Below are 14,061 nucleotides of genomic sequence, written 5' to 3' on the forward strand. Positions count from 1 at the left end.
GAGCTGGTAGAAAAACTTGATTTGCCGTAATCACTACCCCTGGCAAAGTGCCATATAATTGGGAGAAAACCCCCAGCTTCAAGCTCTCCCTGGGAAGAGAAGGAAAGAACTGGATCATATGTCTGATGTTTTGATTTTTTTCTGGATGTGGCCTAAGCCACTGGCTTCTATCTTATCTGTCTCAAAGGGCTGATGGAACACCAGGGGCCGCTGAGAAAAAAGATGACAGTTTGAACTAGCATATTCAAGACAGCCCCTTCTCCTGGCCCAGTACAGAGTGAGTTGGTGAGGAAGCCCCAGATTTCAGCTACTACGTTAAAAGCAGAGGGTAGGAAAGAGTTGGACCATGTGTCCAGTGTTCAGATTTCCTTAGGGCTGCCCAGGGGACTGGCTTTTGAATTAGAACACTGACAGAACCCAGCATATTCCATACATCTTGGGGTCACTAAGAACAAAGATGGTGGTTTGCACTAGTATGATGGTTGGAGCAACTTCCAGAATCACTAAACAGGCTGAGTAGTGAGAATCTTCTTTTTTACAAGCCTGAAGTGAAGTGAAGTGATGTCATTCAGTCGTGCCCGACTCTTTGCGACCCCGTGGACTGTAGTTTACAAGGCTCCTCTGTCCATGGAATTTTCCAGGCAAGAGTACTGGAGTGGGTTGCCGTTTCCTTCTCCAGGGGATCTTCCCGACCCAGGGATCGAACCCAGGGCTCCTTCATTGAGGGCAGACGCTTTCCCGTCTGAGCCACCAGGGAAGCCAAACCTAGTCCATGAAAATTGGAAGAGGTGATAATTTTGTCTGATGCAGAGACACCAACGTAGAGAGTCAAGAAAAATTAAGAAACAGGGAAAAAAAATAAGAAACAGGGAAATAAGTCCAGAAGGTATAAGATAACTCTCCAGAAACTGACCCCAGTGAAATGGAGATATAAATTTACCTGACAGAGAATTTAAAATAGCAGTCATAAAGATGCTCAGTGAGTTAAAGAGAAAATGCATGAACCAAGTGAGACTTTCAAATGGTTTTAAAGTAGAAATTAAGTAGCCGATGTGTATGATAACTGAAATGAAAAAATATACTGGAGGCTTTCAGCAGCGGATTAGATGAAGCAGTAGAAATCAGCAGCATACTTGAAGATGGATCATTGGAAATAAATATTTAATCAGAGGAGAAAAAAGAAGTGAAAGCATGAAGAAAACTTGAGAGACTTGTGGGATACCATTACATGGACCAATGTGTGTATTATGGGAGTCTCAGAAGAAAAGAGAGAGAAAGGGGCAGACTGTTTACACAAAGAAATAATTGCTGAAAACTCCCCAAATCTGGGGAATAGACATACAGATTCAGTGATCCTCATGGTTCCCAAATAAGGTGAACTTAGAGAAGTACACACCAGCATACATCATAATCAGGTCATCGGAAGTCCAAAGACAAAGCAGATTTTAAAATTGGCGAGAATAAGAGCAACTTGTCTCGTATAAGGAGACTCCATAAACCTATTGGTGAACTTTTCAGTAGGAACCTTGCGGTCCAAAAGGGGATGTGACTATATATTCAAAATGCTAAGTGAAAAAAACTACTAATCAAGAATACCATACCTTGCAAAACTGTACTTCAAAAGTGATAGAGAGATAAAGGCTTTCATAGACACACGAAAGCTAAAGTAGTTCATCACCACTACACCTGCCTTACAACAAATGCTAAAGGGAATTCTTTAAGTTGAAATGAAAGGATGGCAAACAAAAATATGAAAGTAGAAAACTTGCTAATAAAGGTATAGACAAATGCAGACTTTCGTTACTATAATGGTGATGGATATACCCCTTTTAGTTATAAGAAAGCTTAAAAGATAACTATTAAAAATGACTGTATCTGGGAATACACAATGTAAAAATATAGAAATTGTGACATCAGTAAATGCAGTGGAATGAAATAATTAGAAGTAGAGTTTTATGCAACTATAGTTGTTAGGAGTTTAAAATAGACTGACATTAGCTATAATTTATTTCATGTAAGCTCCATGTGAACGAAAAATATTCTTCTAGATGATATGAAAAAGAAAAAGAAATCCAAGCATATGAATATAAAAAAAAATCAATGAAACACGAAGGAAGATAGCAAGAGAGGAAAAGAGGGACAAACGAACTAAAAGATTGACAGAAAACAGTTAACAATATAGTAATAATAAGTCCTTCCCTATTAATAATGACTTTAAATGTAAATGAATTAAACTCCCTAATAAAAAGACACAAAGTAGCTGGTCTGCTGAAAAAAACAAAAACAAGGTCCAACTATATGCTTCCTGTAGGAGACTCACTTCAGGTTGAAGATATATATAGGCTGAAAGTGAAGAGATGGAAAAAGGTATTCCATGCAAATGATGACCAAAAGGGAACAAAGATGACTGTAATTATATCACACAGAATAGATGTTAAGGACTGTCACAAGAGATAAGGAAAAACATAAAGGCAAAAGGGTCAACTTACCAGTAAGAAATAACAATTGTAAATATATATGCATACACTAGAAGAGCACCTAAATATATAGAACACTCAATTATTATACAAAGCAAACACTGACACAAGTGAAAGGAGAAGTACTAGAAATATTAAGGTTGGTGAGAAGGTAATTGCGATTTTGGACCATGAATTTAAAATCATCATAACTAAGCTGAAACGTGTATTAATCAAAATAGGAGCCATTACAATCAACACATTTTTACCAATGAGAAATAAGTTTCTTTATTACTGTAGCATAAAAATCCATGCTTCAGGATTCAGCAAACTCTTGGAAAGCATTCTCTGCCTCTTGCTGGTTGTGGAAGTATTTTCCCTGGAAAAGGTTGTCAAGATGCTTGAAGTAGTGATAGTAGGTTGTTGAGAGATCAGGTGAATAGAGTAAATGAGGCAAAACTTAATAGCCCAATTCATTCAACTTTTGAAGCATTAGTTGTGCGACATGTGGTCGGGTTTTGTCATGGAGAATTGGACTCATTCTGTTGACCAGTGCTGGCTGCAGGCCATGCAGTTTAGTGCGTTTCCATTTGCTGAGCATACTTCTCAGATGTAATGGTTTCACTGGGACTCAGAAAGCTGCGGTGGATCAGACCAGCAGCGGACCACCAAACAATGATCATGACCTTTTTTGGGTACAAGTTGGCTTTAGGGAGTGCTTTCAAGCTTCTCAGCTAGCCCCTGAGATGGTCATCACTGGTTGTCATGTAAAATGACACATTTCACCACAGGTCACAATCCAGTTGAGAAATGGTTCATGGTTGTTGTGTAAAATAAGAGAAGACAACACTTCAATACAACAGTTCGGTTCAGTTCAGTCGCTCAGTCGTGTCCAACTCTTTGCGACCCCATGAATCGCAGCACGCCAGGCCTCCCTGTCCATCACCATCTCCCGGAGTTCACTCAGACTCACGTCCATTGAGTCCATGATGCCATCCAGCCATCTCATCCTCGGTCGTCCCCTTCTCCTCCTGCCCCCAGTCCCTCCCATCATCACAGTCTTTTCCAGTGAGTCAACTCTTCACATGAGGTGTCCAAAGTACTGGAGCTTCAGCTTTAGCATCATTCCTTCCAACGAAATCCCAGGGTTGACCTCCTTCAGAATGGACTGGTTGGATCTCCTAGCAGTCCAAGGGACTCTCGAGTCTTCTCCAACACCACAGTTCAAAAGCATCCATTTTTCAGCTCTCAGCCTTCTTCACAGTCCAACTCTCACATCCATACACGACCATAGGAAAAATCATAGCCTTGACTAGACGGACCTTGGTCGGCAAAGTAATGTCTCTGCTTTTGAATATGCTATCTAGGTTGGTCATAACTTTTCTTCCAAGGAGTAAGCGTCTTTTAATTTCATGGCTACAGTCACCATCTGCGGCGATTTTGGAGCCCCCAAAAATAAAGTCTGACACTGTTTCCACTGTTTCCCCATCTATTTCCCATGAAGTGATGGGACCAGATGCCATGATCTTCGTTTTCTGAATGTTGAGCTTTAAGCTAACTTTTTCACTCTCCTCTTTCACTTTCATCAAGAGACTTTTTAGCTCCTCTTCACTTTCTGCCATAAGGGTGGTATCATCTGCATATCTGAGGTTATTGATATTTCTCCCGGCAATCTTGATTCCAGCTTGTGTTTCTTCCAGTCCAGCGTTTCTCATGATGTACTCTGTATATAAGTTAAATAAGCAGGGTGACATTATACAGCCTTGACGTACTCCTTTTCCTATTTGGAACCAACAGTATTTTTTTAAATTTTGGGTCAGCTCATGAGGCACCCACTTATGAGCTTATGGACTGTAGCTTGCCAGGCTCGTCTCTCAACGGGATTCTCCAGGCAAGAACACTGAAGTTGGTTGCCATGCCCTTCTCCAGGGATTGAACCCACATTTCTTATAGTTCCTGCACTGGCAAGTGGGTTCTTTACAACTAGCGCCACCTGGGAACCCCTTCACTATTTCGGTTTGCTTCAAACGCCTAACGACTATAGAATGGTCAACATTGAGTTCTTCAGCGACTTCTTGTGTAGTTGTAAGAGGATCAGCTTCAGTGATTCTCTCAGTTGGTCGTTGTCAACTTCCAATGACCAGCCACTGCTCTCCTCATCTTCAAGGCTCTCATCTCCTTTGCCTAGCTTCTTGACTCACCACTGCATTGTACATTAGTTAGCAGTTCCTGGGCCAGATGTGTTGTTGATATTGTGAGTTGTCTCTGCTGCTTTACTACCCATTTTGAACTCGAATAAGAAAATTGCTCAAATTTGCTTTTTGTTTAATATCATTTCCCTAGTCTAAATAAATATAAAACAAACAGCAAGTCATTAGCAAAAAATAAAGTGAAAAATGCACATTAAGATGATGTATAACATAACCACATTTAAGAATGTATTTTAATATCAAACAGCAAAGTTCAACAATGCAAAACCACAGTTACTTCTGCAGCAACCTAAACAGACAGCAATCCAGTAATGTAGGAGACTTCACTGCCACTCTCAATACTGGATAGAACACACAGATGGAAAATCCATAGAGAAACAGTGCCCTTTGACAACACTATAAACCAAGTAGACCTAACAGATATGTTTGTGTTTTTTTATCTCAAACACATCAAGTTTATTTTAATAATAATTATATACATAGTATAATATGTCACAGACTGCTTCCATCAATTCTTTGGTGCTCAGCTTTCTTTATGGTCCAGCTCTCACATCCATACATGAGTACTGGAAAAACCATAGGTTTGACTAGACGGACCTTTGTCAGCAACATAATATCTCTGCTTTTTAATATGCTGTTGTTGGATCATAGGATAGTTCTATTTTTAACTTTTTAAGGAACCTCCATCAGTGTTCTCCACAGTGGCTATACCAATTTACATTCCGAACAACAGTATAGGAAGGTTCCCTTTTCTCCACACCCTCTCCAGCATTTATTCTTTGTAGATTTAAAAAAATTTTTTATTTATTTATTTAGTTATGACTGTGCTGGTGTTCCTTGCTGTGCAAGGTTCTTCTCTAGTTGTGGCGAGTGGGCTGCTCTCTCGCTGCGACACGTGGGCATCTCATTGTGGTGGCTTCGCTTGTTGCCGAGCACAGGCTCTAGGACATGCAGCCTTCAGCAGTTACAGCACGTGGGTGGCATAGTTGCGGCTCCCAGGCCCTAGAGCACAGGTTCAGTGCTTGGGGCACACGAGCTTAGCTGCTCCACAGTATGTGGGGTCTTCCCTGATCAGGGCTTGCATCCATGTCTCCTGCATTGGCAGGCGGATTCTTCATCACTGAGCCACCAGGGAGGCCCTGTTTGTAGATTTTTTCATGATTGCCTTTCTGACTGGGTGTGAGGTGATACCTCATTATAGTTTTGATTTGCATTTCTCTAAAAGTGATGTTGAATGTCTTTTCATGTGCCTCTTGGCCCTCTGTATGTCTTCCTTGAAGAAACATCTGTTTAGATCCTCTGCCCATTTTTTGATTGGGTTGTTTGGTTTCTTGGATATTGGGCTGCACACACTGTTTGTAAATTTTGGAACATTAATCCGTTGTCGGTTGCATCATTTTCTCCCATTCTGTAGGTTGTCTTTTCATTTTGTTTGTGATTTCCTTTGCTATGCAAAAGCTTTGTAATTAGGTCCCATTTGTTTATTTTTGTTTTATTTCCATTACCCTAGGAGATGAGTTGAAAAAGTTACTACTATCATTTAGTCAGTCAGTGTTCTGCCTATGTTTTCCTCTAAAAGCTTTATAGTATTGGGCCACCATCACCCTGATACCAAAGCCAGACAAAGACACTATAAGGAAAGAAAATTACAGACCAATATCCCTGATGAACATAGATGCAAAAATCCACAACAAAATACTGGCAAACTGAGTGAAACAGCTCATTAATAAAATCTCACACAACAGTCAAGTGGGGTTTATCCCTGGAATGCCAAGATGTTCACCATACAAAAATCAATCACTGTAATACACCCATTAACAAAATACAGGATAAGAACCATATGGTCATCTCAGTAGATGCAGACAAAGCATTTGACAAGATTCAGCACCCCGCCTCCCTCCTCTTCCCCTCTCCCCTTCTCCCAGTCATGTCTGCACAAGTGGTAGTTGAGATCAGCTCCTTGTCCTGCAGTAGTGATTCCTGGATAAAATCTGATCTTGCCTCCCTGACTGGTGTCGGCTTCGCGGACCTTCGACAGCAGCCACAGGCGCTGTTGGGCCCACCCCCATCACTGCGCATCCTGACCTCTTCTGTTGAGTCACAAGGTTTTCAGTCTCCTCAGACCAGGAAATCATTTCCTTTTAGCCCTTTTGTTAAGGAAGTTTATTAGTAGCCACAGGAAAAAATGACTGTTTCCACATAATGAGAAATGTATTTAGATATTTATTGAAAGAGTTGGAGCCTTTTGAAACAGGAAAGAATTTGAGAACTCATCTAATACAACTTTTTTTAGATTAAGATGAGAACAGTACTCAGGAAGGCAAATGATCAATTCAAAGTGACATAAGTAGTTAGGAATCAAAATAAAACCAGACCCCTAGCAAGCCAACTCCCAATTCTGAGTTCTTTGCAAAGGAAAGCATGTTTTGCCAGTAGACTTAAGATGATCTTCAGCAAACAGGCCCAGCACCTTTCATCCAGCTCCAGAGATCTGATAATGGAGCTGTATTCCTGAACCTTTTCTCTCTACTTCATTCCATGTGTACTTAAGTATATTTCAATAGCGTACTCACATGGTGTATAATCCTAAATGTTTAAAAGGATATATGATGAAAAGTTCCCTTTCTCCCCACTACCCCCAGCCACCCACTTCTGTCCCTAGAGGTGATTAGTGTTTCCAATTACTTGTGTGTCCTTCCAGAGGTATCCTAGTTAAATGTGTTTTTAAATTACTCCTGTAGTCAGACTGTTCCCCTCCACTCCCCAGAAATAATGCGCAGGTGTCTTAAAAGGATGAATAAACTTTAAAATGGAACCTGAAAGATTTGGGGAAGAATGTTATAGCAGTGAAAATTATTTAATGTTAAAGTCAGTACCTGAGGTGGATAGACTATCTCCTTCTCTGAAAATCTTTAAACATAGAGTAGGTTCTCTTCTTTATGGGTTAGTTTATAAGCAGTTATCCTGCAGTGAGGAGATGAAACTACTTCAAAATTACATGTTTAGCCCAGAGATACGAATTTTTATTATAGCTGTTTGGGGCTAGATTTCTTTCCCATGTTTATCAGAATAAGTCTTAAAATGCCTGTTTTAGAAATGATTATTAGAATCAATTGTGAAGTTATATTTTATCCTTTTTTTTTTTTTTGAACCAGGAAAGACTCTGTTAATCAGTTGAGCAGTTCTGTCCTTTGCAACTGTCTGATGTTAGTGGCTGAAAAAATACTGAAAAATATTAGTCACAAAATGCTCAAATCTGGCCTTGAAGCACATTTGAAAGCTAGTGTTTTGAAGCCGACAAGGAGGTCTTTCAAAACCAAAGTGTTACTTCAGTGCATCTCAGGACAGAAGATTCCTGCCAAGGAGCAAAAGGATGTTACTACACTCCCCTCCCCACCCTCCATGGCCGTGCATGTAGGCACTTGACACCAGCTGCAGGCATCTCTCAGGTATTGTGGATTTGGTTTCAGACCATTGCACTACAGTGAAGCAGATACATTTTTTGGTTTCCCAGTGCATACAAAAATTAAGTTTTTACTATACTGTAGTCTATTAAAATTATGCAATAACATTATGTCTAAAAGAAAAAAATGTATATACTTTAATTTTAAAATACTTTATTGCTAAAAAGAAAAATGCTATCATCTGAGCAAGTGGTAATCTTTTTGTTGGCAGAGGGCCTTGTCTCAGTTTTGATGGTTGCTGACTGCTCAGGGTGGTGGTTGCTAAATGTGGGGGTGGCTGTGGCCATTTCTTAAAATGAGACAGCAGTGAAGCTTGCCACATTAATTGGCTCTTCCTTGCATGAACCATTTCTCTGTAGCATGCAGTGCTGTGTTTGATAGCTTTCTATACAGAGGAGAACTTCTTTCAAAATCAGTCAGTTCCCACAAACCCTTGCTTTATCAACTAAGTTTATGTCATATTCTAGAGCCTTTGTTGTCATTTAAATAATCAAGTTTACCATCTTACAGGGACTTGGTTTCCCAAAAGAATTACAATAGTCAGTATCAAAGGTCACTGGTCTCAGATCACCATGACAAATATAATAATGAAAAAGTTTGAAATACTGTGAGAATTATCAAAATATTACACAGATACAAATCATATTGGAAAAACAGCATGGACAGACTAGCTTGATGCAGGGTTGCTACAAACCTTTAGTTTAAAAAAAATACAATATATGCAAAGTATAATAAAATAAGGTATGCCTATAGTCAGAATTTAATAGTAACTTTGTCATCCTCTCCCCCAGCTTTAAATCACAAAAGCAAATAAATGGGAAAAATCGGCTCCTTTTGCGACTAGTTTGTATGCTACTCGTTGAACTCTACTGCGTTTACATAAGCATATATTTTTATAGTTGAAATTTCCTAACATGGTCTTTATTCAAGTATTTAGATGAGGACCAGTCTTCAGAGATAAAGGTACTGATGATACATCGTCACTGGTTGCAAAACATAAATCTTTTGAATGATTTTCTGTCTTCTTCCTGCGGCTTAGTTCATTTTAAATTGCTGGGGATAATTGTGTTACATTTTAAAATGATTACATCTAAAAATAGTTTAGAATGGAGAGATTGTATGTGGATACCATAATTTTTTAAAAACATAGCAATGGTATTAAGCACTGCCCTGAAGCAGTGTCCCCTGTCCAGAGGGACAGCCATTGAACCCAAGGGCTGGCAGATTTCTACCACCTTTGGTTCTTAGTGTGCATATTACAGAGGGACCATTATCTCCACCCCTCTGTGAAGCCTGCAGTCCAGCAGAAATAGGAGGGAAAACCTGAGACAGAAATTTAAACTATCTATAACTAAAAGTGTTTTAGAGGCCAGTTTTATGGGAAAATATGAGCATTGATCTAGTTAAAAGAAGAAAAGAAAGAAGCTGTTCATGTGTAGGAAAAAACTTGAGCAAAGGCTAAAGCTTTGGGCAGAAATGCATTTACTGAGAGTCACTGAGTGTCCACTGGTGACTGGCAGCAGGTGAGAGCCTATGGCTGCAGACCTGCCCTCGGAAGCTCATGGTGCCGCAGAAACAGAGTACTGTAGGGACCATGGCTAGAGTGAGGACAAGTCTGTGTGGTGGGTCTCAAAAGCCTTGACACGTGATGTCTGAGCCCGTTACATACCAGACCCCGTACTGGACACCAGAGAAAAAGCACAAACCACAGTCTCTGCCAGGAGAGGACCTGCTGTGTGTGTTGGCCAGGGGACAGACGAGGTCATGCACCTCATCAGGGACAGGTTGACTCTGACGGGCCTGGCCTTTAACACATCCAGGGGTCGATGGCTGGCAGGCAGTTGGAGTGTGTGAGTCTGGAGCTTAGGGGAATGGCCTGGACAGGGAGCAAGCCAGGCCATGGACATGACTGTGACCTCCTAGAGAGGGGAAAGGGTCTGGGCCAAGCCTAAAGGAGGAGACCAAGCCTGGGCAAGAGGAGCCAGACCAGTCTGTCCAGAGCCCCAGAACAGGGAGGAGAGGCTGCAGAGAGTGATGCTTTTGCCCATATGTGGATTCATGATTGTTTAGACTTTGCGATCTTGTTCCTTTGAAGTCCTTGGCTCAGAGAAGCTTTATCTCATTCAAAGTGGTGAGGCATTTAAAGAACTTATAATAGAGGAGATCTTCAGAAATCTGATTTTATATCACGTCAGTGTTCTTCAGTTATCTGACATACTTATTCCAAAACAGAGTAACTTCCTCCATCACTGCTTGACAGCTCAAGCATTAGGGATGCCTTTTTCCTTCTCCCTGATCTTAATAGTGCATTAACTTCCAAAAGAGCTGTAGTCAGAGTTGATTAATGTTGGGGAATTTGGAGGCTGGTTCTCTTTGTCCTCTTTTGCTTTAGTGTGATGTTGAACACTGAAAACTCACTAAGCCACCAGTCCTTCATTCAGGAATTAGATGGTGTCTGTTCTCCAAAATGGAAAAATGTGTTACTCAAACGATGCTTCATTTCCTCCCTCCCTTCACAGAGGCTGCTGTGTGTCCTCTTGAGGACAGGCCCTGGGGAGAGCGCAGTGAGAGCAGACACAGTCCATATCCTGAAAAGCTTAAGTCTAGCATGGGAGCCAGACAGATCAGATAACCACACAGTAAGACGCAAGAATACTGAGGGTCGCCATGCCAGTGGAGACTGGGAACTGCATTGGAAGGGGCCAGGGAGCGTGTTTGGGGTTGAGACACATTTAATTCTGGGGACTTGAGAAGAATAACTGTTTGCTGTTGCCTGCTCATGAGCTATGTTTATGAGAAACAAAGTCATAACTGGTGAAATAACCCCTTCACATTATCCAAGGTATGGCACCGCCCTTGAGACGTGCTTGAACAAGTGAGTGAGGATGTGGGAAGCAGAGAATAGAAGCCTGCATCCTGGGATGTCACTTTAGAGGGCTTCCGATACATCTTCTTCCTCTGAAATATGCAAATTGTAGTTGAAGTTATAAGAGGTCAGGTTCCATCTTCATCTGCACTGCGGACTGCTCAGGAGACACCTGCCGTGTCCGCCTCCCCAGCCCGGGTCTCATGAGGTCCTCGTGGGCATGCTAGTGGATACTCATTTTCAGTGTTGGCAGCCAAGAATTCAGCTTTTCCTAAAATGACTTTTACTCTGTTCCTAGTACAACTTATCTCTTTTTCCTGTAAGCAGCATTCAATATGATTCATCACCAGCCCTGAAGGAAAACTGTTTCAGCTTTCTTTCTTTTTTTTTTCTTACTTTCCAGTCATTAAAATGTAGCTCATGTTTAAAGGAGTATTTGATGGACAATTGGTTTATCTCAACAGCTCTGTCAGCTTATTACTGCTTAAATGAAATATATCTTCTTTTGCAGTTAATCTCTCTTAATCATCTGGATTTATGTCCTAAGATTGCCTTCTGATTGTCACTGACTTTAACTCACTCATGTAACCATAAATACTTATTTAATGTCCACTGTACCCAAAGCTCTTGTTAGGTCCCAGGGGTACAACTGTGGACAGTCTTTGACCTCCAAAAGCTCAGTGTCAAAATCTTAAAAGCAGAAAGAGTCATGGACCTAAAAAGTCTAAAATAACTTTCTTTTTATGTAAATCCTGGTCTTTCTAGGTAAATAGCCCTGGCTTGACCACTTAATGACTTTGTCAACTTACTTGAGCTCTGTTAAGTTGTTTCTGCATCTATAAAGTGGAAATAACTTGCATGGTTCTCACAATGAGTTGCTGACGATTAGAGAATTCTCATTAGACACAAAAGATACAAAGATTTCAGGGCCACCCATCAGAATGACGCCTATCGGGGGGCTTCCAGCAGCTGTGAGCAGCTCCTCTGCCGCTCTGAGGGAGGGCGCCCACCATCCCCCCCACCCCCGCGTCCAGCCTTCCTCTGCCTGCTTGTACCCTAGCCTTGGCCATGTGCCTGCCCGCACCCCAGCACACGCCTGAGAATGTGCTCGGGGTGGGTGACTGAGGGGACCCCCAGGAGCAGCCCTCAGTACACAAGGCGTCAGTCCCATCTCAGCTCCATGCCAGCAGTGCTGGCGCTTAGCTGGCAGGATTATTCAGACAGTTGATGAGGTAAACTTTGTTAGAATTGTGCTTAGTACAAAGTAAGCACTTAATGTATTAATACCATTAATTTACTATAACATTATTACTTAAATACATCAACCCTGATACTGTTCTCAGTGAAATGAAACACAAGATAAACGGGCTTACGTACACTTGCATATGATGATCCTCTGATGCTGCTTTTTTTTAGAGAGAGAAAAATAAGAGAATATTATCTTCCTCTTGACCCCCCTCCTCCAACTGAAAAAAAAAACAAAACTCACAAAATGTGACACAGTGATTTTGACATTATTCGAAAGCGTCCACATACCATATTTATTACAGCACTAGTTCCCTTTCGCTAACAGAGGACTAAAATTCTTCCAGAAAGAGCCAGCTAACAAGCTTTGTGTATCCCTCTGTTGCTTAGCTGGTCTCTTCTTCCAGTTCTTAGGTACTGTGTCCTGTGAACACGTAGAGGTGGGAGTGGGGTGGGGCCACAACCGCTGTCCTCTCTGCCCGCCCATCGGAGGTCCTGCTCCTCTGCTGCAGGTACTGTTCGGCACCGCCGACGGGCAGGTGATCGTCATGGACTGTCACGGCCGGATGCTGGCCCACGTCCTGCTGCACGAGTCGGACGGCATCCTCAGCATGTCCTGGAACTACCCCGCCTTCCTGGTGGAGGACAGCAGCGAGAGCGACACCGACTCGGACGACTACTCCCCGCCCCAAGGTGGCCCTGCAGGGAGGGCAGGAAGGAGAAGGATCCCTTCCCGTTGGGCAGGGTTCTCAGCGGAGTGCAGGGCAGAGCCAGCCCACCCAGTCTCTGACCTGGACGGGTCCATCACCTGCCTCTCTGCCATCCCTTTGCGCAGAATGACTGGTCGGGTGGCTTGGCCCTCCATTGGTTTCCCTAGATGCAGAACAAGACTGATGGCCATTTCTGTGACCCTGGGGTGTTGAGGGGGGTGCCTGGTGCCTAGGGAGAAACAGAGCTGAAGGTGAAAACTGCTGTGCTGTTCCTACGGCCTAACCCATAGCGCTCTAGATCCATAACATTACTGAAGCCGATGACCCTGGCTATGTGAGGAAAGGATTAGTTGTGCCTGTGACGAAGGCCAGCACGTTGGCCTGGATGCCATGTCCCTACCTGTTTATTTCAGGCAGATTCTTCCCTTGCTCAGTTCAGAAGAACCCACTGCTCTCACCCTACTGCCTCCAAGCCTTACAGTGATGTTAGAGTAGATGACATCTGAGTTTGTGAACATTTGACCCAGTCATGATAGATGGTTTCAGCCCCTTGGTAGTGATTTCGGGTTCTGCCTCCCCCCACCACCTTGAGCATGCCTGAGGCCCCAGAGCAGAAGCTTTGGGGGTGGGTGCTGGCCTTGCCGTCCCCACTGTCAGCCCTCAGCATGCCCCCTCAGGGCTCTGACTCTCCCCTGGGGTCCCATCCTTGCTCCTTTTAAAAAGCCTCTTTTTTTTAAAGTAGATGGTCTGATGAATAGTGAGTGAGAAGGACTGACTGCCAGTGGCAGTGATCCAGTTGGTGTCTTTCAACACTGGGCTCAGCATACTTTTAAAACAGAACTTACTGGGTTGAATGCATACTTGCTCTTCCCCTCTTACTAGGAGAGAAACAGGGTCCAGAGACCAAGGTGATGGAGCAAGTCCAGGTGAAGTCTAAGAGCAGCATTAGTTCCCAGCTGCACTCTAACCAGTTCCCCTCCTCAGAAGCACTGGGGCAGTTTGGAGGAGACTGAAACTTGCCTTCAGAGAGAGCAGGGTGTTCCTGGTGACCTTGGGAATTTGAGCACAGAGGTCAGTACCTCCAGCATCTTAAAAGTGAAGCAGAAATCA

At 42.5% G+C, this 14,061-nt stretch overlaps 1 protein-coding gene across 1 annotated transcript in view; it reads left to right on the forward strand.

The window, feature by feature from the left end:
* TULP4 (tubby like protein 4) overlaps positions 1 to 14,061 on the forward strand; it is a 197,972-nt gene that overhangs the window by 151,834 nt on the left and 32,077 nt on the right. Inside the window, exon 5 of the mRNA XM_018053415.1 lies at positions 12,754 to 12,934. Coding sequence (XP_017908904.1) covers positions 12,754 to 12,934 — 181 coding nt within the window. The remainder of the gene's footprint in view (positions 1 to 12,753; positions 12,935 to 14,061) is intronic.

Source organism: Capra hircus, chromosome 9, assembly GCF_001704415.2.
Source record: "Capra hircus breed San Clemente chromosome 9, ASM170441v1, whole genome shotgun sequence".
NCBI lineage: Eukaryota > Metazoa > Chordata > Mammalia > Artiodactyla > Bovidae > Capra > Capra hircus.